The 24,995-nt window shown below is 39.2% G+C and overlaps 1 protein-coding gene across 7 annotated transcripts in view; it reads right to left on the reverse strand.

The window, feature by feature from the left end:
- The window catches only part of LAMA2 (laminin subunit alpha 2), a 777,226-nt gene that overhangs the window by 12,480 nt on the left and 739,751 nt on the right, over positions 1-24,995 (reverse strand). For all 7 annotated transcript variants that reach the window (XM_036766214.1, XM_036766215.1, XM_036766213.1 and 4 more), the window contains 5 exons: positions 15,864-16,040; positions 15,238-15,439; positions 4,363-4,475; positions 3,035-3,224; positions 1,010-1,165 (listed from right to left, as the gene is read on the reverse strand). In XM_036766214.1, the coding sequence (XP_036622109.1) occupies positions 1,010-1,165; positions 3,035-3,224; positions 4,363-4,475; positions 15,238-15,439; positions 15,864-16,040 (838 nt within the window). The remainder of the gene's footprint in view (positions 1-1,009; positions 1,166-3,034; positions 3,225-4,362; positions 4,476-15,237; positions 15,440-15,863; positions 16,041-24,995) is intronic.

The raw sequence follows: 24,995 nt of genomic DNA on the forward strand, positions 1-24,995 counted from the left end.
ACTTTAAATTCAGGTTTTTTTTTTCCTCCACTGTGCCACAATGTTGCCAACGGAGCAAGTAATAATGTCTCCATTTTATAGAAAACAGAACTGAGACTTAGAGCAGTTTAGTATTTTGCCAAAGGGCACATAGCCTTTGTAGGTGAACATGGGTTAACAATTTCTGCTTTTCTTTTTGTTTCTAAAACTGTGATTGTATCTGGCTCCAATGGAGATCTGCAACTGTTCCTCAGTGTTCCTGCAAATGTTTCTATTGGAGCACCAAAATGCTAAATGCTGGGGCATCAAGATATTAAATGTCCTGCCTAGAGTTGCAGAGACAGTATGTATCGGAGGCAGGATCTGAACCTACTTGTGTACAGGGATATCCCTATTAATACAAATGTGACACTGCATGATGAAGTGAGGAAAAATCCGTTAGATTGGAATTCGGGGTAGGAGCTACCTTTGTGACCTTGGACTAGTCACTTAACCATTCTAGGCCTCTATTCATCTATAAAATCAAATGATTCCAACTCTAAATTTATGATCTTATATTCAAAAAAGGCATACTATAGATGCTCCAAAATATTGATAGTGAACATTCATGCAGTGTTTACTATGTGTTGAGCACTGTGCCAAGCTCTTTACAAATATTATCTCATTTGATCCTTATAACAACATTGGGAGGTAGGTGCTATTATAATCTCCATTTTACTGATAAGGTAACTGAGGCAAACAGAGGTTAAATGGCTTGCCCAGGGTTACACAGCTAGTAAATGTCTGAGGTTGGATTTGAATTCAGGTCTTCTTGACTCCAGGCCTGGCACTCTATTTTGACAAGTGGCTGGCCGCCCTTCCCTTGCCATACTTAGAGAAATTTTTTTTGAGTCTCTCCAAAAGACATATCTGGTGTTCTTAAGCAGGTTTTTAAAAAGTTGAGAAAAGGGCTAGTTTATTGCCATAGTAACCAAAGAAAATTTGATGTCCAAATAACTCTCTGAAAGCACAATGATATTTTAAGTCTTACTGGACCAATTCTTCTTGTTGTGTAGTTGATGGGCAGTCCTCCAACATACAGCATCCCCACAACATCCAGGATATCAGCTTTCTTGGGGCTGGTTGTCCTGTTAGAAGCACCATCTACAAGTAAGATTCCTTCTTGCTTGGTCCGGAAGATCTTAATCTATTTTTTCAAAGAAATGTGTTACATTTAGTAGTCATAATAACCAAGATTGGACAGATTCCATATATACAAAGAGATAAGAATCAGGAACTCCTAGTCCTCATGCATTTAAAGAGATTTTGTAGGTCGAGTTTCATTCAGGTTAAAGAATCTGAGCTGAGATTGCTGAGTTTGCATTCCTAACAAGTTCACACTTCTAACAATTGAGATAGAAAACAGTATCAGGAAATAGCAGTTGTCGAGTTATTTGGGGGAAAAGGTAGACAATTTATCACAAACCCCTATAGACTTCTTGTGCTGATAGGTATCTATATGTGCTAAACAACAAAAACAAAACACCCCACTAACGTAAAGTTTAAAAAATGTATTAGTTCAATTGGCAAGGGCCAATTAAGTTGGTCCAAACCAACATAATTTCAGAAATGCTACATTACTCTGTTTAATAAGCCACCTCCTTTACACAATTAACTGAAAGCAGTGCCACTAAAGCTGTTTGAACATTTCTGTAGCAGCTGAATCAGATGGATTGATATGAAACTCAGGGAGGAATATGAAAGATTATTACATTGTGCAAATGAGGTGAATACGTTTCTTGGGTAGAAGGAAAGTATAGAGAATGAAGACTGGTTTTTTGTATAAGAATCCTGGTGAATGAATAGAGAAAAAGGATACTGTGAGCCAATGAAATGTTGGTCTAAGTTTATGTTACAGTGGTTCTCAAACTTTTTTGCTCATTCCACAGTATTATTCTCTGCCTGTGGAATCATAGCCTACTATGAGAGAGGTGGGAGACTCTCACATAGATTTGAAAAAGGTTAGTACTTGCTGGTCAAAGCAGAGTCAGGTCAAGGTTTAGGTCAAGAAAGACCTTAAAATACAAATTTCAGTTTGGAATGAGAAAACCTAACTACACTCCCCCCCCCCAAAATAAAAATAAAAAAATTCCTTACTTTACATCATTATTAAGTCTTTGTTTACCTCCTCATCTCAACAGTCTATTACATTTAAAAGCTTTGTATTTAACTGGAGAGAAGAATGAGTATTGAATGCTCCTTGATGATGATCATTTGTAAGTCAGTAAGTGTAAAAAATCCATTTCTAATTTGTAGGATGGGTTTGACTTCACTTTAAATTTTTATTTGTAAGGTTCTGTGGTCCTTTTGCATAGGATGGATAGGATAATTTAAATGAATTAATATGCTAGAATCTGACATCAAGTGATATAATGCATTGAAAATTTTTAAAAAATCGGTTTTTCTTTGACAATTTGTGGGGCTGGTTGGAAGAGGAGAGGGGTATGGAAACTTTATCTTTATAGGCTGACACAGGTGTGGTGAACTTTATGAGTTAGCATTTTCTGAGTCTCTCCCAGCTGAGAGATACTCTAACCATCCTTTCTTTTTCTTTTTTAAAAAATCAGGTAACATATCAACAGGTTCTATCAGCCACATCAAAACAATTCAAGCAAAATCAGGATACTAAGATTGTAAAGTATTTTCTGATTGCAAAGTATTTTCTGTACCTACAATTATACTGGTTTTCCGGTATATGGCTGGAAGCTGATCCAAATAATTTCTTTAGAAACTATAGTCATCTAAAGCATGTTAAAGGGTTCCTATAGACTAGGCTGCTGAGACTTTATGGTGGGTCAGAAAGTCATTCCCAGATCACACAAAGAGATACTTACAGCTTCCTGGGAGAGGGCAGCAAACTCCATTCTCTGAATCTCTCTTATACTCTCCCCGACACCCTCCCCCTTTTCCCCTAATGTTAGGAGTAATATCTGGAAGGGCAAAATGATACCTACTGGAGAAGATCCTCCATGGCTTCAACTAAGCAAGACATAACCACATATCCTTGCCCTGATACCTTGTGCCATTGACCATCGTTGATTTTGGTGGCGATCATAGTACTTGTGTTACCACTCCCAAGATCATAGCTGAAGTAGGGCATGCCATTCTTCAGTTGGACTGTAGCAAAATCGGCATGGTTGATCCGAGCCATGTAAAACATCAAGCCTGATTCAGCTTCAGTTCGTATTTCAAATTCAATTGTGAGGCTGAGAATGTAAAAATTTTCAAAGTCAGGGGAAATGTTGCAAGTTTTGAAGTTATCATTAGAAGACCAGGTTTAGTTACTGATTTTCAAAGACCTTTCTTTCTTCTTTCAGTAAGAGAATGAAGCAAGGATCCCCTTTTTCTTTTTCAAAATTAATTAGGCAAGTGTTCTCTTAACAAGGAGATAGGGAACTACAGTAGCAGAGTATTGCATACATTGTCAGTCAGGGTGACTGTATTGATTGCTTTTCTTAACTATTTTCCCCCCTGTTATAAAGAGGCAGTTTATATTCTGAAATAACTATAGTATGAAAGTATATCAATAAACTTATTTTAAAAATAATTAAAATATATATATATACATATATATCCTTAGAAGATAAGTGTTTATCTTTTTAAAAAGATAAAAAACAATAAAATTAAGTGAGGGCAGGCAGGAAATCACATTATGGAACTCCTACATATGGGGCAAATTTCCATTATTCCAAGTTGTAGTACATAGGATTTGGGAACCAAGAATTTTGAGGACTTACTATGTCACAAACTGATATCTCCCAGACCCAGAATATTTAATTCATACTACTTTGCTCTGGATTACAGGGGAAAATGTCCTTATGTTTATTTAACTAGTATGAATGTAAATATTCAGTGCTTCCATTGATCACATGTTATTAGAGCCTGAAAGACTAGAATTAGAAAAAAATAATCTTCACAAAACATTGTAGTCGAATGGCACTGAAAAGGGCTTTCAAATCAACTTTCAAATACAAATTCAGTAGGAATGGGTGAAGGAAGACGGACACGTAGAAAACCCCACATTGTCAAAATGGGTAAAGATCTGAGGGCATAGATCACATTGCATCAGGAAAAGGGGTGGCTCACCTATAGTGCAGTAACCAGTGAGTCCCTGTCCAGTAGCTTCTTCTTTTAACTAATTATTCTTGCTAACTAGGTCACTAGATAAACTCAGTTCTTAATTCAGTTGTTAACTAGATAAATGCAGTTGTTTCTAGTTGCAGGAGTGTTAGAGCTGTTGTACTATCTAAATTTTAGCACCCTGGGAAAAGACCCTGTTGCCCTGCCTTTGTTAGGGCTTGCCTTGTTTTATAATTATTGTTAGATATCAGAAATCAGACGTACCTGTTTTTAACTTTGGTGTCATCAAAAGCAATCGCGATATGGCTGTTTCTTGACAGTCCAAACTGCTTGCTTCCTATCAAAAGAGCTGGTTCTATGTCTGCAGCACAGGGTCCCTGTGAAACACCAAGGGTAATGGTTAGTGGTGGAACTATGCATTTGGCTACTGAACAAAGAGACTCATTTCCTAATTGCTTCGGGAATATACATTTTGTGTCTCTGATTAGACTGTAAGTGGTATAAGGGCAGAAAAAATGATATTCCTCTTATATCTCTGACATCTAACCCAGTTCTGAGTAACCAGTAGGTACTTGATCAATACTGATTGGCAATTGATTTAAAATATATATAATGTATGTATATGTATATATATATATATGTGTGTGTGTGTGTGTGTGTGTATATGTGTGTGTGTGTGTGTATGTATATATATATATGTATGTATGTATGTATGTATGTATCCTTAGGAGAAAAGTGTTGCTTTTAGTGTGGGTTCCTGGTATAGTAATAAACCTATTAATGATGATGCAATTCAGTAATATGTATTGTCAGAAACTTCATTATTTTAGGTAGAAATAACCCAGGAGACACAGGGACATATTCCAAACATAAAATGCCCTCTTCACCATGCCTCAGTGGGGTGGGTGAGCAGAGTCTTAAGTGGTACATGGGGAGAAAGGGGGAAGCTGTGGAGTGTGTACCTCTCCTGCCTCATCAAAGTAGATGCCAGCAACCCAATTCTTAGCTAATGTAATATCTTTCCTACTCTCAGGATAAACTCATGCTTAGGGACATGACAGTTGCAACTGGCCAAGGCCTGAGCAGTGCTTGCCCATTTCTCCTCCCAAGAGATCTGGTTTTGCAAGCAAGAGGAGTGGGGCTCTCCCTTGAAGTCCTGACCTGCCCTTCCTTGACAGATAGGCCCAGGGGAAAGTGATAGTGTTTGGCCCTGTTCAACTGCCACCAAGGCATTTAGAGGACAGAATCACCTTCTAACCTCTTCTGCACTTAGGCCAGCTTCATTAAAATGAATTTTGTTTTCAGAAGATAGGTTCATTTGAAACTTCACTACTATATATGCATCTAGGTTGTGGGATCATGTGATAATGTATATAAATTGCTTTATGAGCTTTAAGGAGACATATAAATGCCAGCTATTACTCTTATTACATAAGATTTTTAAAGAGAAAACAAATGTTTCACATATTTTTTTCTTTCAGTATTTTTTATTTCCTTGTTAAGCAAAAGTCTGGTGCTTTAGAAAGTCATGGTGTATTTAGACTTTGAAGTTAGTGAATTAAACTTGTAAGTTGGTCTATTCAAACCCTTAATGGTTTGTTGCTAGGCAACCCAGCACACTCTTAGCCATAACTCACTGTAACTAGACTTACGCCATTGAACCATCAGCATTCTACAAGCTCTTCCATAGACACACAAGACAAATAAGTAGCTGGACATGCCCTGCTCTCGCAGCCCTCACTCCCACAGATAACCAGAGACTATTGGGATGAAAAAAGTCCCCACTCCCTTCCTTCTTAACTCATGAGAGGCTAGTATACAATGGCGACTCTTATTAGAAGGCATGCACTTTGATCAACACATCTACCTTTGAGCCCCTTCGTTAAGAGTGGCCCTAACCTCTGACTACATGCTGACTCAGCAAAGGTGTCCAAAGAGCAGCATTCAGCAATACCCGAAAGCCAATTCATTCTTTCCTGTATAGCGTGCCTCAGTTGTGACTCATCAGAACCTGGGGAATTTCTGTTTAAAAAGGAAAATTTTCTTCACTCCCTCCCTCCCTTTCTCCCTCTTTTTTTCTTTTGTTAAGCTGGGCCAAACAGAAAAGCTCTGCAGCAGCAGGTAAAATGGTTTAAGTGTTTTGAAAATGCTTTTAAGTCACTCTTATGGAAATGCATTCCCACTCTTCTCTGCTCCGCCTTCCCCCCCCCAGCCCCCCAGGAGTGGATGTGCTTGTTTGGGGGCTGGCTATAAAAAGACAACACTGTGGCAACAATCCACAATCCACACTGATATTCAAAGAGCAGTGGGTGGAAACGTTATTCATCTGCACTAATGAACCCCATTTGGGATGAATCTACAGCACCTTCCCCTAGACACAGTGGCTAACTGCAAAAAATAGCACAGATGGAAAAGTCTTAGGAGCTTAATGTCTCAGCAGCCCATATTACAAATAGAAGTGGGGTGGGGGTGGGGGCGCAGTATCTATTCACGTATTTGAAATATCTCCTTCACCAAGGAAAATAGCCCCAATAATACATACCTTTTCACCCTGCTAAGGTCATCCCTGCAAATTCTGTAATAGATTCCTGCCTGCAGTGAATGAATCCATGAGAGGGCAGAATTTGATTAAACTGCTCCAAACTCTCTCTGCAATGACACAGATTCACTATTCTCTTTGAAAAGGGGATGATTGAAAAAGTCAGGTAAGAATGAGGAATTAGGGAATAATAGGTAGCCTGAAGGAATATCACCAGGAGGTTATTTTGATGCTGCTGCTACCCTCAAAGTTTTGTTGATTGCAACTTTAAATAGAAAGGTAATTATGAACTTCTCTACTATAATAATAAAAAAGAAGACACAGTGACACCAGTATTATACAAAACACTTATAGTATGTGTGTTAGAGAGCACCTGTACCTTCCCAGGCCAGGCCACCTGGATGCTTGAGCCTATAAAAACTGTGGTTGAACACGTGCCTCTGATAACTGGTGGAGTGTATGTATTGTGTTCTCTATGAAACAGGAAGCTAATTGATTCTGGCCTAAAAGGCCACTCCCTGTCTGCGGAAAAGGCACTATTTAATCATCTTATCCCTGATTGGAAAAGGGCTGGGGCTTTATAAAGTTTATGAGGACTCAGATGTTCTTAACCTGGCATTAGTGAACTTAAAAAAGGGCCACCACCACTATTTTGAGAAGATAACAATTTCTACATAGTTGGTTTCCTTTGTTAATTCTATTGCGTTTTATTCTAGGCATTTAAAAATATTATTCTGAGAAAGCATTCATGGGTTTAACCAGACTGCCAAAGGGGTCCACGACAAAAAAAGTTTGAGAATCCAGGACTTAGGCAGTTCCCACAGACAGTGGGAACTCTGAAAGAAGCTTTCACCACTGAGGCAAAAGATGTCATGAACCCCGTGGGTTTGACTTCTGTAACCAGTCTTCCCCAGAAGCAGGAAATAACATGAGGCGGAAGGAGTGGTTAATGAAACACTGTTCTCAGATTAGTCAAGGTCATAGCAGATAAATAATGGCAACTGACGACAGGTAAGTCTTAAATGTTACTGCCAAAGTAGGAAACTATTAACTACTTGTTTTGTGACCCCTCCCCCGGCCTTGCACCCTCAAAGATGACTCCTACAGCTGTTTAGTATTGGACAAGAGTCTAAACAGTGACCTTTAGTAAATCTACTTTCATCTACCTCAAAAACAAAATTTGCAATTGCACTCATAAAGTGAGAACTGCTGTGTACAAGAGGATTTGGATAATGTATCTAAATCCTGGGTTTAAATTGTGGTGGCGTGTGGGTGGATCTTTACTAAATCTCTAATCAGATGCTTTCACTGGTGAGACATTAGGTCAATCATTACACATTTATTAAGCATCAACTACATGCCAGGCACTATGCTAAGCACTAGGGATGCAAAAAGAGGTAAAAGACAGTCCCTGCCCTCAAGGAGCTCACAATTTAATGAGATTAGATGCCCTGGCTTCCCATGGGTAGGACCTCTAGGACTTATTTTTGAATTGGACAGTGGGTTGATTCAAAAAAGGATCAGTGCCACTCCATCTGTCCATCACTTTCTACACCATCAAGGTATCAGGATTCTCTACTATGGTTGTTACCGTCTTCAAAAGGCATTTTCCTTTGGGTGCCCCTCCCTAGTTTCTCCCTACATTACAGATAGGGGGCTGTGGAGCATTCATTTTATGCTACCAATTAGTAGGATTATAAGTGTTAGAACTGAAAAGGATCTTAAAAATCATCTTCACCAATTTTCTTTTCTTTAGCAATAAAGAAACAGGTCCAGAGAAGAGATACAAGGTCAGATAGGTAATAAGCATCTGATTTAACCATGGGTCCTCAGGCTCCAAATTCAGGGCAGGGGTTTTTCCTTTTTATTTTAAAGGAGAACTGGAAAGTGCCTAAATACTAGAAAAAAAAAACCAATGATATTTTGTTATCTAAGATTCAGGGCTAATTCTCTGCCTTGAACAACGATAGCTTTATTGTGAGAAATCAGGAGGGACTGTAGTGAGGCAATTTAAAGGGACCATTAATTTCAATACATACTGTAAGATGGCTTTACATCCTTCACATTAACATGAAGTAAAGAAAGTACAGCAGCTTCATCATGGAGATGTTTTGTTTGGCTTGCTTTGAAAGCATGGACTTTTTAAAGCCCCTGTTGCAACGAGTACCTTTGTTATAGCAGTGCAAGTCAATCTCAACATGTTACAATTCTGCCACCTTGTGGTCATAACTCAAAAGTGCTGCTAATGTGAGAAGGAGAAAAATAGCAAAAAAAAAAAATCAGGACACAAGGTGTACTGTTTACTTGCCTCATTCTGTAAGAAGCCTACTGAATAACTACTTGGGTGAAGATTCTAAATCTGGCAAAGTGACTAACTCTGGGTGTCTTAGGTGGCCGTGTAGAACAGGGTAGAGGCAATCAATGCTGTTCTAGCAAATTGTTTATTGAAGTTGCTAGAGCCATTGATGGATAATGGAAAGAGTAACTTTTCGCCCTCAGTGCACAATAGTCATTTCCCGTTGCTGGTGGATGGATGATCCCGGTGAAATGAATTGTTGATCTCTGCCTAGCATTTAGTTAGTTAGCAAGCATTTGTCGGGAGCATCTGGGGTGCAGAGTAACAGGCTAGATATGAGTTTCATTCTTCAAACCTGACTTGAACAAGATGTATCTTTGGACTTGTCATTAGTATGGTCAAGTGTTAAATGGGCAGGGAAAACCTGTCCTTTTCTCCTTCCTAGATTTCAAAAACCTACTAATTGATGTGCGATAAAAAGTTACAGCAAGTAATATGCTCTTTTATGACATCCTCCAATAAATAAATGAGCAAATGCTGAGATCTGGCATTAGGGTGCTTTTCACAACACGACTTTTAATATTTTAAAGGGTGATGACTCCCATATTGTTTAGTGGGAAATCAAAGTATGGCCAATTATCTGTCTATGAGCCCTTGGAAATTGTAGATTTAGCAAAGCCTTCTTTATACAGTCAGAACAGTTGACCGAATAAGATAGAAGTTCTCGAAGTACTATGTCTCTGTTCATTTTGCCTTTAAACACTCATCAGTGTCTAGACATATTTGTTCTTTGATCAGGAAAATGCTGTACTAGCTTTTAAAACAGCAGCATCAGTCCCGAAAGAGAAATAGCTTTCATGGCCACCCAATACAATGATACTTCTAATATACTCAGCTCAATCCTACTCTCCCAGCTTTCACATTTCAGCCTCTTGACTGAGGTTAAAAGTTCAACTTTCTGGGCATGTAAACCCACTCAAGCAAAGCAAGCCATAAACAAACACTTGGTACAAATACAATGCATACTTCAAGAAGACCAGTTACCATCGGACAAAATGTTTTTCTCCCCATGAGAAATATCCCAGGAGTTTGACAGTCAGAATATAGTATTGCCTCTGTACTCAAGAATCAAAAGTGCCCTTCTGGGGGTATTTGACTATAATCAGGGAACTTTTAAACTGTATTTCTCAGAAACTTGGTCTTCCCTCTGATAAGAATGGAGGTTTTATGAGAAAATATTGCTACTAGTGCTAGTTTCCACTTAAAATATTAAATTTGAAAACATGAATGTTTCAAAAACAGTTTGTGAAGCAATCTTTTTCAGTATGAAGACAGGCTTAATTCCCTCTATTTTGCTTCAAACTTTCCCAATTCTTCTTTATCCCAGGGGTACTCTATATCACCAAGTCCCTCAAACTAGCCTTTGTGGGTTCTGCTAACAGATTGTTCTGTGGTTGGATCTGTCTGGGCAATGATGTTGGAATCCTTCGTATAGGGTAGGACTGTTTCTAGAGCTTCTTGAGCCTGTGTGTATGCTTTGGCGTAGAGCTGTCCTTAGAATGTGGTAAATACAAACAGCAATACTGTTTTGGTGGGGGGGGGCAGAAAAGGGGATTGCAGGAAGGAGATAGCTGCTGCAATGATTAGTAGATGCAAGTGACTCAGAGAGGCACTTTCTGTGGAAAGGGAGTAGGTCTTAATCAGCAGGACCTCAGGTTTATATATATATATATGTATATACATATGTATATACATATGTATATGTATATACATGCATATACATACATACATACATACACACACACACACACACACACATATATATATATATATATATATATATATATATATATATATATATATATATATATATGTAGTCCCCAACTTACAAACAGGTTGTGTTACATATGTTCCTAATTTAAAACCTTATGAGACACAACTATTCTGGTTTTAGTTCCATCTTTCAAAGAAGAACTGGTTGCTAATGTTTGTTGAATTTAATTCCCCATTTATGAGCCTGTTTTCTGTCCTGTAACATGGGGATAATTATAATAGTGCCCACTTCGCAGGGTTGTTGTGAGGATTAAGTGAGACAACACAACACAAACATACACACATATACTCACAATAAAATGCTAGGTATGATGATGATGCTGATGAAGACTGTCTATGTACAGAGAGTTACAATAGGAGGCATTGTGATGCAATGGTTAGATAACTAGTCTTAGAGTCAGGAAGACCCAAATTTCATTCCTGCCTCTGACATGGCTGTGTGACCCTGCGCAAGTCGATTACTTAAATTCTCAGTCCTCCAAGTGACTCTTCAAGACTTGAAATTGCAAAGCAGGTATCAACCTGCATTGGTATCTAGAGTTTCCTTATCATGGAGTTCCCCATATCAGTGAAAGTACAGATATGGTTCATTCCAAAATGTGTGGAGTACTGCTGGAGATGCTGTGGGAAATAGCGAATTTAACAATACAGTCCTGATGTTAATGGAACTTATTGGGTCTACTAGAGGATATTCAGTGGCGTGCTAGTAAATGTTTAACAACCGGCTCTTAAAATATACTTATGACACATTTCTAAGTTTAATATTCATTATTATAATTTTCTCCATGACTTTCTTAAGTCTAGACAAGCATCATAACAAAAAAGTCAAGCCCTGATTTGCAGTGTTGGCTGATTTCCAAGGTGTAAATGCCCATACTGAGAATTTAACAGTGAGTTCTCGTGAGCTGATATGAGCTAGTTCCAGAACACGTCTGGATATGATAACATTTAATTCATTTCAACAAACAGTTATTATGTTTCAGGTAGTATTCTAAGAGGGTACAAAGACAAAAAGGATAGTAGTCCCTGCCCTGCACTCCCAAACAATAGCTATAATAGAAAATAGGATACATGTATTATAATAAGCCCTAAACTAATATGGCGACCATGGGAATGGAGAGGAGGGAAGAGACGGAAGAGATATTGTGGAGCTAGAATTAATAGAACATGGTAACTGATTAGATATGAGAGGTGAGGGAATGAGAAGAGTGACCAATAATAAGATTTGAAACTTGGAAGGCTGGGTTAATGATGGTGTCATGTTGTCTTAAAGTGGGTAATAGTCAAGGGAAGAAAATCTGGGCATAGTTATATATGTACCCTAGACTTTGGGAAAACATCATTCCAGAAGTTCAGAGAAATGGAAAACATAATTCCATGTCTAGAAATTCTAGAAAGAGTATAGTGCTAGAGAGATGGATAGGGTTAGGCACTAGATCTGTGTGTTCATTAATGTAGAGGAACTCTAAGATGAAGAGTCCCCTGCTTTCTCTCTGTTCATTATCTCCTATTTATCCTGTCTATATCTTATTTGTACACCAAGATCATGTAGATTTTGCATGTTGTCTCCTCCATTAGATTACGAGCTCCTTGAGAGTGGGGACAGTTTTTTGCCTGTTTTTGTATCTCTAGCACTTAGCACAGCACCTGGCACATAATAGGTGCTTAATAAACTCTTGTTGTTTGACCATCTGACAATATGGCTGGCAACTTCTCTGCATCTGCAGAGTTGCCTAGAAGAGCACTAGGAGGTTGAATGCCTTGCTCAGTTACCTGTATGTGTCAGGGGGAGGACATGAACCCAAGTCTTCCTGGCTGTGAGACCACCCTCTAACCATTATACCATGACTGCCTCTAAGAGGGAAAAGGGAAGAGAATATATGTGTGTGTGTGTATATATATATATATATATGTATGTATGCATATGAAATATATATACATATTTATTTTATATGCTATTTATATATTATATATTTATATTATATTTTCTACTATGTGCCAGGCACTATGTTAAGAGCTCTCTAATTTTTTTTAAAGAAATATTATCTCATTAAGTGACTTATTCAGGATCACAGAGCTAGTAAATGTCTGAGGTTGATCTGAAGTTTGCTGTATTGGTCCAGTCCTCTATCAACTTCACCACCAGCTGCCTCTGAGAAAATAGAGGGATAGAAGACTCCAAAATGTGTAATTCTGATTCTCCATCATTACTAATCTCAAGGAAGAAAAGGGGATAACACTAATGATGTACCAGAAAAAGCAATCAATTTGGAGTCAGAGAATCTAGTTTTAAATCTCATTGGCATTGAATAAGCATTACTGCTTATTCAAATGGGCCGAATCACTTAATTCCTCAAAGCCTCAGCTTCCTCATATGAAAAATTGGACTAGATGCTCTCTAAGATTTCCTCCAGTTCGAAGTCCTGTGACTGAAGTAAACCAATGGGACTACATATAGAATGCTCTGATGAGCTCAGATTTGTACATAAAAAGCTACACAAACAAAAAGTCTGAAGGAGGCACACATAAATGATTGCCAAATAAGGAAAAAAACAGACATGAGAAACTTAGAAAAAATGTCCCAGTTAATAAAATGGCTTCCTTTTTTTTTTTTTTTTTGCTATGTTCAGAATAAGATTAACAAGGAAAGGCGATATCTATATTAATATGGTGTCCCCTTTCTCAGGCTATGACTAGATAGCAGGGTTTTCTGATTGGACTTTTTGTAGGATAGGGCAATTTTTCTACTATAGTATGGCACAGTGGGAAAAGCAGTGGATTTGGAATCAGAGGGCTTGTGTTAAAATTCCAACTCTGCTGCTTGCTACCTCTATGACCTTGGACAAAGTACTGCATCTCTCGGGTCTCAATTATGTCATCTGTAAAATGACGGGTTTGAGTTAGATGGGCTCTGAGGTTTTTTTCTCACTCCAAATCCATGCTTCAGTGATGAATTGGTAGCATGCTAACAGATTGCAGAAAGAAAACAGAACCAATTGATTCTTACTTTAATCACCACCAAGAATGATTTTCCATCTGGAAGGAATGGGAAGAGATGGGAAGAGAATAAGCACTTATATAGCACCTACTATGTGCCAGGCACTGTGCTAAGCACTTTACAAATAGTGAATATTAAGGGTATACCAGGGCAACTATGTGGTGCAGTGGATAGAAAGCTGGGCCTGGAGGCAGGAAGATTCGTCTTCCTGAGTTCAAATCTGGCTTCAGAATTTACTAGCTCTTTGACTCTGGGCAAGTCACTTAAGCCCATTTGCCTCTGTAAAATGAGCTGGAGAAGGACATGGCGAACCATTCCAGCATCTTTGCCAAGAAAACCCCAAATGGAGTTATGAAAAGTCAAACACGATTGACCAACAACAACAAAAGGGTGTACTCTGTCTACACTGTTTGAATGAGATTATATCTCTAGGCCTAAAGAAATTACATCCTAGAGTAAATGGAAGACTTTGGAGGTGTTCTCAAGGAATCATTTACAGTGATTTTCGAAAGCTCATGGCCAAGAGGATAGGCTCAAAAAACCACTTTAGGGAGGACATAGTAGCTGTCTTTAAATGTCTGAAGGGCTGTCATGGTAGAAGAGGGATTAGATTTTAACGCTCCAGAGGGCAGAAGTAGAACAGACAGGTGGAAGCCAAGGACTGACATTTAAAGAAACCAGTGTATCCACATATTTCTATGCATATTATGTCATCCCAATTGAACGTAAGCTTCTTCTCCTCTGGGGCTGGGTTTTTCTTTTGTTTGTTTTGTTTTTTTGTCTTGTCTTTACATTTCTGTTGCCTAGCCCAGGGTGTCACACAGAGTAGGTGCTTTAAAAATGTTAGCTGTTGAACCTGGAGAAAAATGACTTCTTTTGGAGATTCAAATCCTGCCTCAGATACTTAGTAGTTGTGTGACCCCGGACAAGTCACTTTAACCTTTCTCAGACCCAATTTCCTCAACCGTAAAATGGAGATAGTAATAGAACCTCCCAGGATTATTATGAAGATCAAACGACATGAGTAAAGTATTTGCAAACCTTAAAGTGCTCCATAAATGGTAGCTATCATCAGCATTATCACTGTTCTTGTTGTTTCAATAGGCAATAGTAGCCTTTTAGATGTGCCCTGTGAAATGTCAACTCTGATGAGTTGAGTTCATGGAATGAAGGAATTAGAAGAAGAATAATGTGAAAGATGATACCTATTTCAAAAATTATTCCTATTTCAAAGGTTATTCCTGTTTCGAGATGCTATGACCTGATGATCTGAGCTTTATTTAGGGGAAAAGAAATATTAACCTGTGGAGTCTCAAAACACAATCTAGTTTGGCTCACCTAGATTTCCTGAGAGAGACTATTAGCCCAAAAAAGAAACAGAGTTAAATAATAGTATATCAGAGGCACCTATTGTTCCTCTCCAGTAATAGTTATTACTTCCATTTTGAGGCTTGAATGAATAGAAAGACTTACATGAGCAAGAATAGGTGTAGGTGGTGGAGAGGGGAATTTCGGAAAGGCTGGTGTGGTCTCTTTATCCTCTTCAAGGTCAGAATCAGGAGGGAAAACAGTTTGTTCTGGAGTAACTTCAACCTCTCCTTCACCAGGTTTGTGATCTATACAGCGACCAATGTCTGCATTTTTGAAGGACACAGGTTGAGCAAAGTCCATTGGGCTAAAGGGATACAAGGAAAGGGCAAGATTTATACCTCAATTTGTTTGTCTTGCTCCCTCACAGCAAATATTGGTCACTCTAGTTACTGCTTTGAAGTCCATCAATATAAATCTGAATTAGGCTTCAACGTTTTTAACTTTCTCCTTATCTGTTTTCCAAAGCATATTTGTACCTGGAATCAAACTTATTTCTGCCATAAGAAGTAAAATTGAATGAATGAATAAATAAAAAAAATTATTGAACACTTACTAGGGGGAAATTTATATACATTTATGTAATATAAAATACATCAATGTATATTTATACAAATATCATATATCACATATGTATATGTTCCCTTATTTGATTTCACCAGTTGCATTGCAAATGATGACAGTTATAATGATCTTGTACAAATAATAAAAGAGAATGGAGGTTTACTTACATGGAGTTAATAACAAGGTTCCATATACAACCTTCAAAAGGAGGTATGGTTCTGAGTGGGGGAGGTTGAAATGAAGACGGAGAGCCTCCTACAAAGAGTTTTTTAATGGTAATAGTCTGTTCCACTGTCAGGTTCTGCGTATGCTTTCTGTCTTCATCCACTTGGACAGTAAACATGCTGATGAAATGTCAAAAATACAAATAAAAAATACATGAGGTTTAGAAATTGACTTTTTCTGGCCATCACTTTGCTCCCACCCACTGTAGCCATGACTGAACTGAAATGGGGTGATTAGGAGCATTAAGCAAATGTTATTGTCTCTGAGGATCTCCTTGTTTGCCTCCCTCATTAACTCTCTCTCTAAGAGCTCAACATGGCCAGACAGCGACGTTGCAGTAATATTATTCTCTGGTTGACATGGCACTTGTGGTCTGCAGCCTGATAACACTTCCATGGTGAGACCCTAGACTTCTCTACTGTGAAATAATGCCTAATCTTACAGGGCTCAGTGGGTTTATAGCAGCATGGGGTCACATTTGGCTTTCCTCTTTATTTCTTGGTTTGTGCTAGCTATTATCTTCTTGCTATGGGACAAACAACACTCCAGAGTGCTTAGATTTGCATGAATACACAACATAGCAAACATATACTGTACATTTTACAATGTCATTTGTCTATGCCTGAGCAGAGAGGGCAGGAAGGAACATTATTGTTAATTTCTCATCTTTAGTGACTTTCTGTAGTGGACACTCATTGACGTTTCTTAACTTATTTTCACAAGATAGAAACACATTACAAATAGGGAGGTAATGCATTCATTTACCAACAGCATCAGCTCATGTAAGAAAGGATTACAGAGGCAACAAAGAACTATAGCTATGATACGTACTTTTTCCCTTGTATAAGAAAGAGATACAATGAAGACACAGGACCACTGCTGCCAAAGAGTAAGGACAGACAGACATGGAGGTTTGTTATTGGGAGAGATTAAGGCAAGTAATGAGGTTACTGAAAACTCTGCTTTAATATGTGTGGCAAAAAAAAAAATCCATGGGGGTGGAAAAACCTGGGTTGAGTTTGGGCTTCTTGTGTTTGGGGGAGGGGGATGAGAAACATATGTGGCATACTGGAAAGAGCATTGACTCTGGAGTCAGGGGATGTAGGTTCAATTCTTATCTCTGACACTTTCTACCTGTGTCATCTGGGGCAAATCATTTAACTTATTTGGGCCTTGGTTTCCTTATCTATAAAATGAGAAGGCTGGTTGAATTAGATGACCTCTGAGGTCACTTCCAGTATCTAGTTCTATGATGACATTAATAAGAAAAGCAATGCATTATGAGCTGAATTACTTTGGAAAGTCACTGAACAGCTTGTCCGTCTTTGGGCAATGAGGCTAAGAGAGACAGAAATTAAAAGTATCTTAAGTATGGATAGATTTAGTTCTAGTACATCAGATTAAAAGGATGACCAATATAAACATTTCGTCGTTCAGTCATTTTTCAAAGTGGAAAAATGAAGTTGTGTGAAAACGATAGAAGAAAAAAGCATCATATGCTCATATTCTGTCGGTTTCTGAAATGAAGCCTGCTGTTGGCAAAAAACTGTAGGATAGGGGTGGTGAACCTGGGGCCTCCAGGTCACATGTAGCCCTCTGGTGTGGCCCTTTGACTGAATCCAAACTACGTAGACCTAGAGGGCTACACGTGGCCTTAAGGCAGTAGGTTCCCCACTCCTGCTGGGGTATGAAAATTATTGCCAAGGGACTTTTTTTTCATTAATTCTAAGAAAACAGAGGCTTTTGTGAATCATGTGAATCAGGATTAAGCAACCTCTCCTTTTCTGGCTAAAAGCTTTTAATGAAGCACCTTATTTCCAGCTGACCACCTCTAATGCCACGACAAAATATTTATCAGAGCTGCACCATTAAGGATTAGTCAGGGAGAACTAAGCTTTCATCTCTTACTCATAGGTCTACCATATACTCTCAGTTCTATTTTGGTCAGACATAGCAGAAAATGGCCCTCCCTCCTAAAAATGCTTTTGTGAATCTCATCAAACATCCCTAGGTATAGCAACTGAATTTAGTAAAGGTCTTGATACTGGGTTTTTGTTTGTTTGGTGTTTTTTGAGGATTTCAGGGTTTGTTCCTGGTTTTTTCCATTATGACACTGTTGATCCTGAATTTACTTTAGCTCTTTTTGTACAGGAGGGCCTAGAGAAAATTCTGTTCATTTGTACTTTAGCATTTATTTGTTCAAGAAATCATATACTGAACAGTCACTGTGGGCAAAGCACTATATTGGTATTTGGGATGTGATTCACTGATTCTAACAGTGAGCATTTCCTAAGGCTCTGTACTAGGTAGGTGGTCTTCTTTTTTATTGCTGCTTCTTCTTCTTCCTTCTTCTTCTTCTTGCTGTTCTTCTTCCTTCTTCACCTTCTCCTCCTTTTCCTTCTCTTTCTCCTTTACCTTCTCCTTCACCTTCTTCTTCTCCTCCTCCTCTTCCACTTCTCTCTCTCCTCCCTCCCTCTCTCTGTTTCTCTCCGTCTCTGTCTCTCTCCCTTCTCTTTCTCTCCTCTCCTCCCTCCCCCTCTCCCTCCCCCTCTTACCTCTCCCTCTCCTTCCCTCCCTCCCTCCCTCTCTCCCTCTCTCTCTCTGTCTCCTCTCTCTCTCTCTCTCTCTCTCTCTCTCTCTCTCTCTCTCCTCCCATGTTTCCTTATATAAATAGGAGGGGGTAGAGCTAGATGTCCTGTAAAGTCTCTTCCAGCACTAAATCTCTAAACCCATGAACTCCCAGATCAATATACTTGACTCCAGTCTTTCTCCTGAGTTTCAGTCCTATGTTACCAACTGCTCTTTGGACTTCTCCATCCTATAGTCATATCAAACTTAATATATTCAAAATGGAATTCATCTCCTCTACCTCCCCTTACCAACCATCCTTTCTTTCCTCTTTTTTTGTTATTGTATTTCCAGTGCCTTATACATAGTAGGTTCTTAATACGTTTTGAACAACTAATATGTGGACTCAGCTTTTTAATATTCAGCATCTTTTCTCTAAAATTCCCTTTGTTTAAAACACCACCATACTTAAGGCCACCAAAGTTTGCAACTTTGGCATTATTATCAATTCTTCACTGTCCCTCACCCTTTATAGCCAGTTAGTTGTTGAGTCTTATCAATTCTATGTCCATAACATCTCCTATATCTGTTCCTTTCTCTCCACCACCCTAGTTCAGGGCCCCATCTCCTCTTGCCTGGACTAATGACATTGTCTCCTAATTTGTCTCCCTTCTCGCAGCTGTCAAATATAATTAGCCTAAAACAGTTCTGACCCTGTCACCACTTTGTTCAAGAGGCCACTGCTCTTTGTTGCCTCTAGAATATAAAATATAAATTCTCTCCAGGGTTCTTTTTCATTGCTTGGCTTCACTAGCTTTTCAGACTTATTTCTCATGACTTCACTTCGTGTATTCTCCATTTTATCCAAACTGGTCTACATGCTCTTTCCTGAAGTCACCATTCCATTTCCTGTCTCTATGCAGGTGATTCCTCCTCCCCTCTGCTTTTAAGAATAATTAACTTCCTTCAAGGCTAACTTTAGCTGCCATTTCCTAAAGGAAGCCTTTCCTGAGCACCTTGTTGACAGTAATATCTCTTTCCTCAAGTTATATTCCATCTATTTTTCTATGTAAATGTAGTTTTCTCTGATAGAATGGAAGCTACTTGAGAGCAGAAATGACTTTCACTATTTTACCCCTAGTGCCTTTCACATAGTAGGTGCTTAATGGATTTTGCACAACTATTCTTTGGACCCTTAGATCTTAATGTTCAACATTTTATTGAATTATGTGAAAAGGTGATTAGGCTTATTTTACTTGGTCCCGGAAGGGAAGGGTAGAAACCATGGGCAGAGTTTACACAAAGCTAGATTTCATCCTTGTAAGGAAAAAAGTTACAATCCAAATGCCTGTTCATTCCTCAAGTCCCTAAAATACATTCAATGTGTGGATTATGGTTACCGTGTACCTATAGATACCACAGTTCCCTTTCATGTCCTCACTTAGTATCTGTTGTTTAAGTGCTTAGGAAAGGGAGCAGCCCATAAAAATATAGTAAAAAACCTTTTTTTGGTAATGTTTGATTGGGCTCCTCAGTCTGATAGGTTCCTTCTAAAGTCTTTTAAAAATTTATTTTTGTTAGTCCTCTCTTTAAAACTTAATAGATTAGTGAGCTGTTATGGGGAAATTGTAGAAGGGTATAAGGAGAAAATCCTGTGGTCTCCAGTCTGTAGGCATTCTAGGTGGCAGCGAACCTGGGAAACCTAGAGGATGAATCCTGTAGATTGTTAAGTCAGTCAAGTCCTGGGTTGGCTAGCATGAAATAAAATGGTGTCATGAGGTCGGGATACAGAAGGGAACTGAGGTAACAGTTTACAGAATGAGTATGTTGGGAGGACTTGAGGAAGAAATACTCAGAGTGCAAGCCCCGAGTCATACTTTCTTCCTCTGTAAGTTCCAAAATAAGCAGAAAACTCTCAATCAAAGTTATAGTGGTTTTTACCCCAATCTTGTGACTCCAGAGAAAATCGTAGGAAAGAAAGTCATGAGTCGACCTAGCTAGTTGACCTACTTGTCCAAATGGACATTTTTTGCTTGGAGCATTTAATGTGACTTGACACTGCTTATTGCTGAGGTGGTCTGTCTAGGAGGGTAGGAGGATCAAGTAGTAGCTTGTCTCTTCAGTCATATGGTTGTTATAAGTACCTCAGGTCCATTGGACATTTCTATATAGACAGCTTAGATTTGGAAGTGTGTGGAAACAAACTATTGAGAGGCATCTATCGTGGGAATTTTACCACTGACCCGGGCTGGAGGTACCAGTGAAGATTTTTAATCCAGTGATCTTATCTTGCAAGAGCTTTTCCTGATTCTCCTCCATCCCAGATGTTGGTATTTCCTCCCCGCAAGTTACTTTGTATTAATTTGTATAATTTTTCTAGGTTTATTACAAACAATTGCCCTTCAGACAGCCAAACCAATCTCCTTATTATTCCTCACTCATGTAACTTCATCTCCCATCTCTCTACCTGCTCCCTATCACTAGGAATGTACTCCCTCTTCACCTTTGCCTCTTAAAATCCCTAGGTTCATTTAAGAATTAGCTGAAGCATCACCTTCTACATGAAGTCTTACCTCCCCGCCCCCTGCCAGCTGCTAGTCTCTTCTCCCGTTACCTTGTATTCTTTTTGTGTATCTTGTCTGTCTGTCTCTTATCTATCTCTATATCTATCATCTGTTGTGTCCCCTGAAAGAAGGTAGGCAATCTGAGGGTAGGCAGACACTGTTTCCTTTTGTCTTTGCATCCCTAACATCTAGCAAAGTGCCCAGCACGCACTAGGCACGTAATAAAGGCATTTTCATTGACTGCTTGATTTAGTTTCTAATAAAAAAGAAGTTACCTCTCTTGTTCAAAGAATTTTTAAAAAGAAGAAATAAAGATCAGCAGTTGCAGTTCGTGAAGAATGAATCACGAAGTTCCTAAAATCATATGTGATCTAAGGTGGAAGGCTTCGAGCAAAAGATAAAAGGGTAGGGATGAAACATTCTGCTGAGTGTTAAAATAAAGTGAGATTGGTTCCTCATGAATTTTGTCCATATGGTCTGTGTATTTTGGATCAGACTAACATGATGCTGAAATTCCTATTTTGTTGCACTGTCAGGAAACTGTTTCTTTTTCTTCACTTAGAAGCAAACTTTCTAAATTATTCTTTACAGACTTCATTCTTAAGTATCATTTCGCAGATCCCAAGGGTAAGGTCTAGGCTAGGGAAGCAATGATGGCACAAAAACAGAGGTTCTGAGGGTGAGATCACAGGGATACTGACTGCTGGGCAGCCGCAGGGCAGCCTGAGATACAGGGCTCTGAGCCTGCAGTGGGGTCCCCGCAAAGCACCTCCAGGTCTGCAGATGCTGTTCAGTGTACTGACCCTTCCTGAGAACCGCATGCTGAAGACAAGCTGTTGTCAGCACTATCCTCAGTGATACAACTAAGTAGCCCATCCTGCTGTAGGAAAGACATAGCAGAGCCTACTGTCCCCACCCCCAGCCTTCTTCTGTTTTTTTGTTTTTTTTTTTTAGTTCATAGGAACATAGATTTAGAGCTAGAAGTCATTTAGAGCTGGAAGTCAAGTCTCTCATTTTTCAGAGAGGGAAATTGAGTCCCAGGAGGTGAGTGATTGCCAGGGTCACATAGGTAGTAAATGACAGAGCCAGGATCAGACCTGACGTTCTTTTCTCACTACACTACACTGCCTCTTCTTAGCTACAATATTGAAGTAATTGTTAAGAATATGTTACCACAGGAATACTTAAATTTTGACTTGAAGATTAATTAGTAAGCACCAACTGTGTGGAGGGTCCTAGAGGAGAGAGGCTTCCTCAGATAAGACCAGCCCTGGGAGAAAAGAACCATACTCTCCCAACATTGTTACATGTTACTTTCCTCCACACATAGTGTTCCTTATCATTTGTCATCCTGGTACATTTGCACTGGGTGGCCCACATTCCTAAAATGCACTGCTTTCTCATTTCTCTCTCTCATGTGGAGCAGGTAGGTGGTGAAGTGGATAGAGCGCTAGGCCTGGAGTCAGGAAGATCTGAATTCATGTCCAGCCTCAGACACTTACTAGCTGTGTGACTGTGGGCAAATCACTCAACTTCTAGTTACCTCAGTTTTCTTAATTGTAAATTTAGGGTAATAATAGCACATACCTCCCAGGACTGTTGTGAAGATCAAATGAGATAATATTTGTAAAGTATTTAGTATAGTGCCTTAACTGAAGTAGGTACTTAAGAAATTAATCCTTCCTCCCTTCTTCCTTCGTTCCTTCCTTCCCTTTCAAGGCTCATCTGACCCCTCACCACCATCCCACGCTAGTGCTTCCTTGCTCCTATCCTCCTCCTTCTCTACATATTGTCATCACAAACCACTGCTCCTCCATCAGACTGTAAACTGCTAGAGAATAGGAACTGTTTCCCTTTTGGCTTTGTGGACCCCAAGCCTAGCATCTTGCCAGGCACATAGTAGGTGTTTGTTGATTTATTGCTCGATTGACTAGGTTTTAGAGTCAGGGAGTTCTAGAACCATATTTCTCTTGCATTGTTTTTGTGCCTGGGGGAGGCATTGGGGAGGATGGAGAGGTAAGGGGCAGGAAGAGAGGGAGCACCCAGAAAACCTGATTAATTTATGTATCACCCTGAGTACAACATTTGTAGGAGAGGGTAGCAGAGACTGGCCTTCTTCCATCTCTTTAGAAGAGAATTTTGTTATTGTATATCCTTTCTTCCCTCCCCCTCCCTCTCCATCCTGTCCTAGACTCTCTTGAAAGACATTTTGCTGAAGGTGCAGCTACAGATTGGGGGATGGGGAGAGTGGAAGACAGAAAGGCAAGAGGACAAGGGAGAAGAGACAAGTGCCTTCTGCCTCCTCTCTTGGGAGTGTGGAAAAGTGAGCTCTGTGGGGGTAGATGAGCCTCCCCCAGGAAAGTGAGGCATTTCCTACTCCAAGTTCAAGGGGTTCTTAGGGATGCAGATAGGTAACTAAATACAGTAGAGCCATTCCAGAGCCCTGAAGTTCTTCTAATAGAGATTTTTGAATAGAGGAAAGGGAACAAAAAATATGAGGGTGGAGAGGGATAGATATTGTAGTCCTCCAATAGTCACTAAAAATGGATTCTCATATCTCTCTCACATATATATCAAAAAAATGAAAATGTCTGGTCATTTCACTTTTAATTCTAAAGCATGAACAGCTATTCTCAGTTCCTTTCCTAAAGTCTAAGTAATGGGATGTTCATCCTGTTTTGACCTGCAACTGTTTTTTTGAGACAATACGGTAGAAAATGTGTTTCAGTTTTAGCACTAAGTTCAGTGGCTATACACTGATGTGTCCACTACACTGCCAGATAATTATCTGGGAACAACAAAACTGTTTGTTTATATGTACAATTAACTGAGTGAAGAGCTTTCAATGTACACTGTGCTTAATCTAATAAAACCTGCATTGATGGTTTACAGCTAGGAGGTTAGATTCAATAAATCCCCTTTTTACAAAAAAACCTGTTCAGAGGACACCACAGTGCAGGAACCTGGCCTTGGGGGATTCAGTGTGGCTTGGGATTTTCAGTGGTAACTTCTTAGAGACAACGAGTGTAGCATAATGAATGAATAAATGAGAGAGAGGGAGAGGGAGAGGGAGAAGAAGGGAGAGGGAGGGGCAGAGAGAGGCAGAGAGAGAGGAGAGGAGAGACAGAGATATTGCCTCTATATGTAAGAAAGGCCTAGGTTTGAAGTCTTGCCTGTGACACATAAAATCTGGGCAGTCTTGGGTAAGTCACTTAACCTCCAAAGGCCCCAGGAGCCACTCTATATTGGTAGATGCAGTTTCCTTATGAAGAGTTCCCTAACCAATGAAATCACAGGTCTGAACCAAAAAAAAAGAAAATTTTTGAAAATTTGATTACCAAAATATTTAGAGAACAACAAGTTCCAAGACTATTTTTAGTTTTTTTTTTTAGGTTATTCATTAGTTTTTTTTATTTTTCTTTCTGTGTGAACTGGACTAAAATCAGGGCTTAAAAGCTATTAAGCAGACCCTTTTCAGTCTTCTAAAGCATTTCTGCGCAACTAGGTTTCACAGTGGAAAAAGTGCTGGGCTTGGAATCAGGAAGACTCAACTTCCTGAGTTCAAATCTGGCCTCAGACACTTACTAGCTGTGCAACCCTGGGCAAGTCACTTAACCCTGTGTGCCTCAGTTTCCTCATCTGTAAAATGCGCTGGAGAAGGAAATGGCAAACTATTCCACCATCTTTGCTAAGAAAACCCCAAATGGAGTCACAAAAAGTCAGATGTAACCAAAAATGACTGAATAACAACAAACACGAAGCAATTCTGAAGATTTAGGCAAACTAACAAACATTCATTAAGCACCTTTTGCAGATTCCAGGGATAGAAGAAAGGTGACATATTTAAGTCTAAACCTTCAAAAAACTCAAGATGACATTGCCAAATTTCTCCTTTATGTATTTATGTCTGAATGTTAGACCAATTACAGTAGTTGGAAGAAA

The sequence above is a fragment of the Trichosurus vulpecula genome, chromosome 7 (genome assembly GCF_011100635.1).
Source record: "Trichosurus vulpecula isolate mTriVul1 chromosome 7, mTriVul1.pri, whole genome shotgun sequence".
NCBI lineage: Eukaryota > Metazoa > Chordata > Mammalia > Diprotodontia > Phalangeridae > Trichosurus > Trichosurus vulpecula.